The 378-nt window shown below is 81.0% G+C and overlaps 1 protein-coding gene across 1 annotated transcript; it reads right to left on the bottom strand.

Annotated features, from left to right (window-relative positions):
* Positions 1-6: 6 nt before the first annotated feature.
* Positions 7-372, bottom strand: LOC118159072 (arf-GAP with GTPase, ANK repeat and PH domain-containing protein 2-like; the record flags this gene model as incomplete). The annotated part of the gene is made up of 1 exon (XM_035313709.1): positions 7-372. A coding segment is annotated over exon 1 (330 nt), but the record flags the coding sequence as incomplete, so codon positions are not given.
* Positions 373-378: the final 6 nt, after the last annotated feature.

Here is a 378-nt window from a genome sequence, read left to right as displayed (position 1 = left end):
CCCCCCCCCCCGGGCCCCGCGGGCCGTCGAGCCCTCGGTGGCCGGGGGGGCGCCGGGGCTGGGGGCGCGGGGGGGGCCGGGGGGCAGCGGCGGGTCCGGGGGGCCGGAGCCGGCGGTACTTATCCAGAGCGCGTCCTGGCGCTGGAAGAGCCGCTCCGGCCTCTTGCTCTTGCCACCGCCGCCGCCGCCGTCTTCAGCCCGGGGGGGCTCCCGGGGGGGTCCATCGGCCGCCCCCGCTTGCTCCGGGTCGTCCGGGGCTGCCACCGACTCGAGCTTGACCAGGGTGAGGGAGATGAGGTAGGTGGTGCGGCGCTGGAGGCCGGCGGCCCTGCTCATGGGTGCGGGCAGGGCCCCCCCCGCCCCGGCCCGGCTTGGGGG

The sequence above is a fragment of the Oxyura jamaicensis genome, unplaced genomic scaffold (assembly GCF_011077185.1).
Source record: "Oxyura jamaicensis isolate SHBP4307 breed ruddy duck unplaced genomic scaffold, BPBGC_Ojam_1.0 oxyUn_random_OJ66592, whole genome shotgun sequence".
Taxonomy (NCBI): domain Eukaryota; kingdom Metazoa; phylum Chordata; class Aves; order Anseriformes; family Anatidae; genus Oxyura; species Oxyura jamaicensis.
This window is presented reverse-complemented; position numbering and strand designations above follow the sequence as displayed.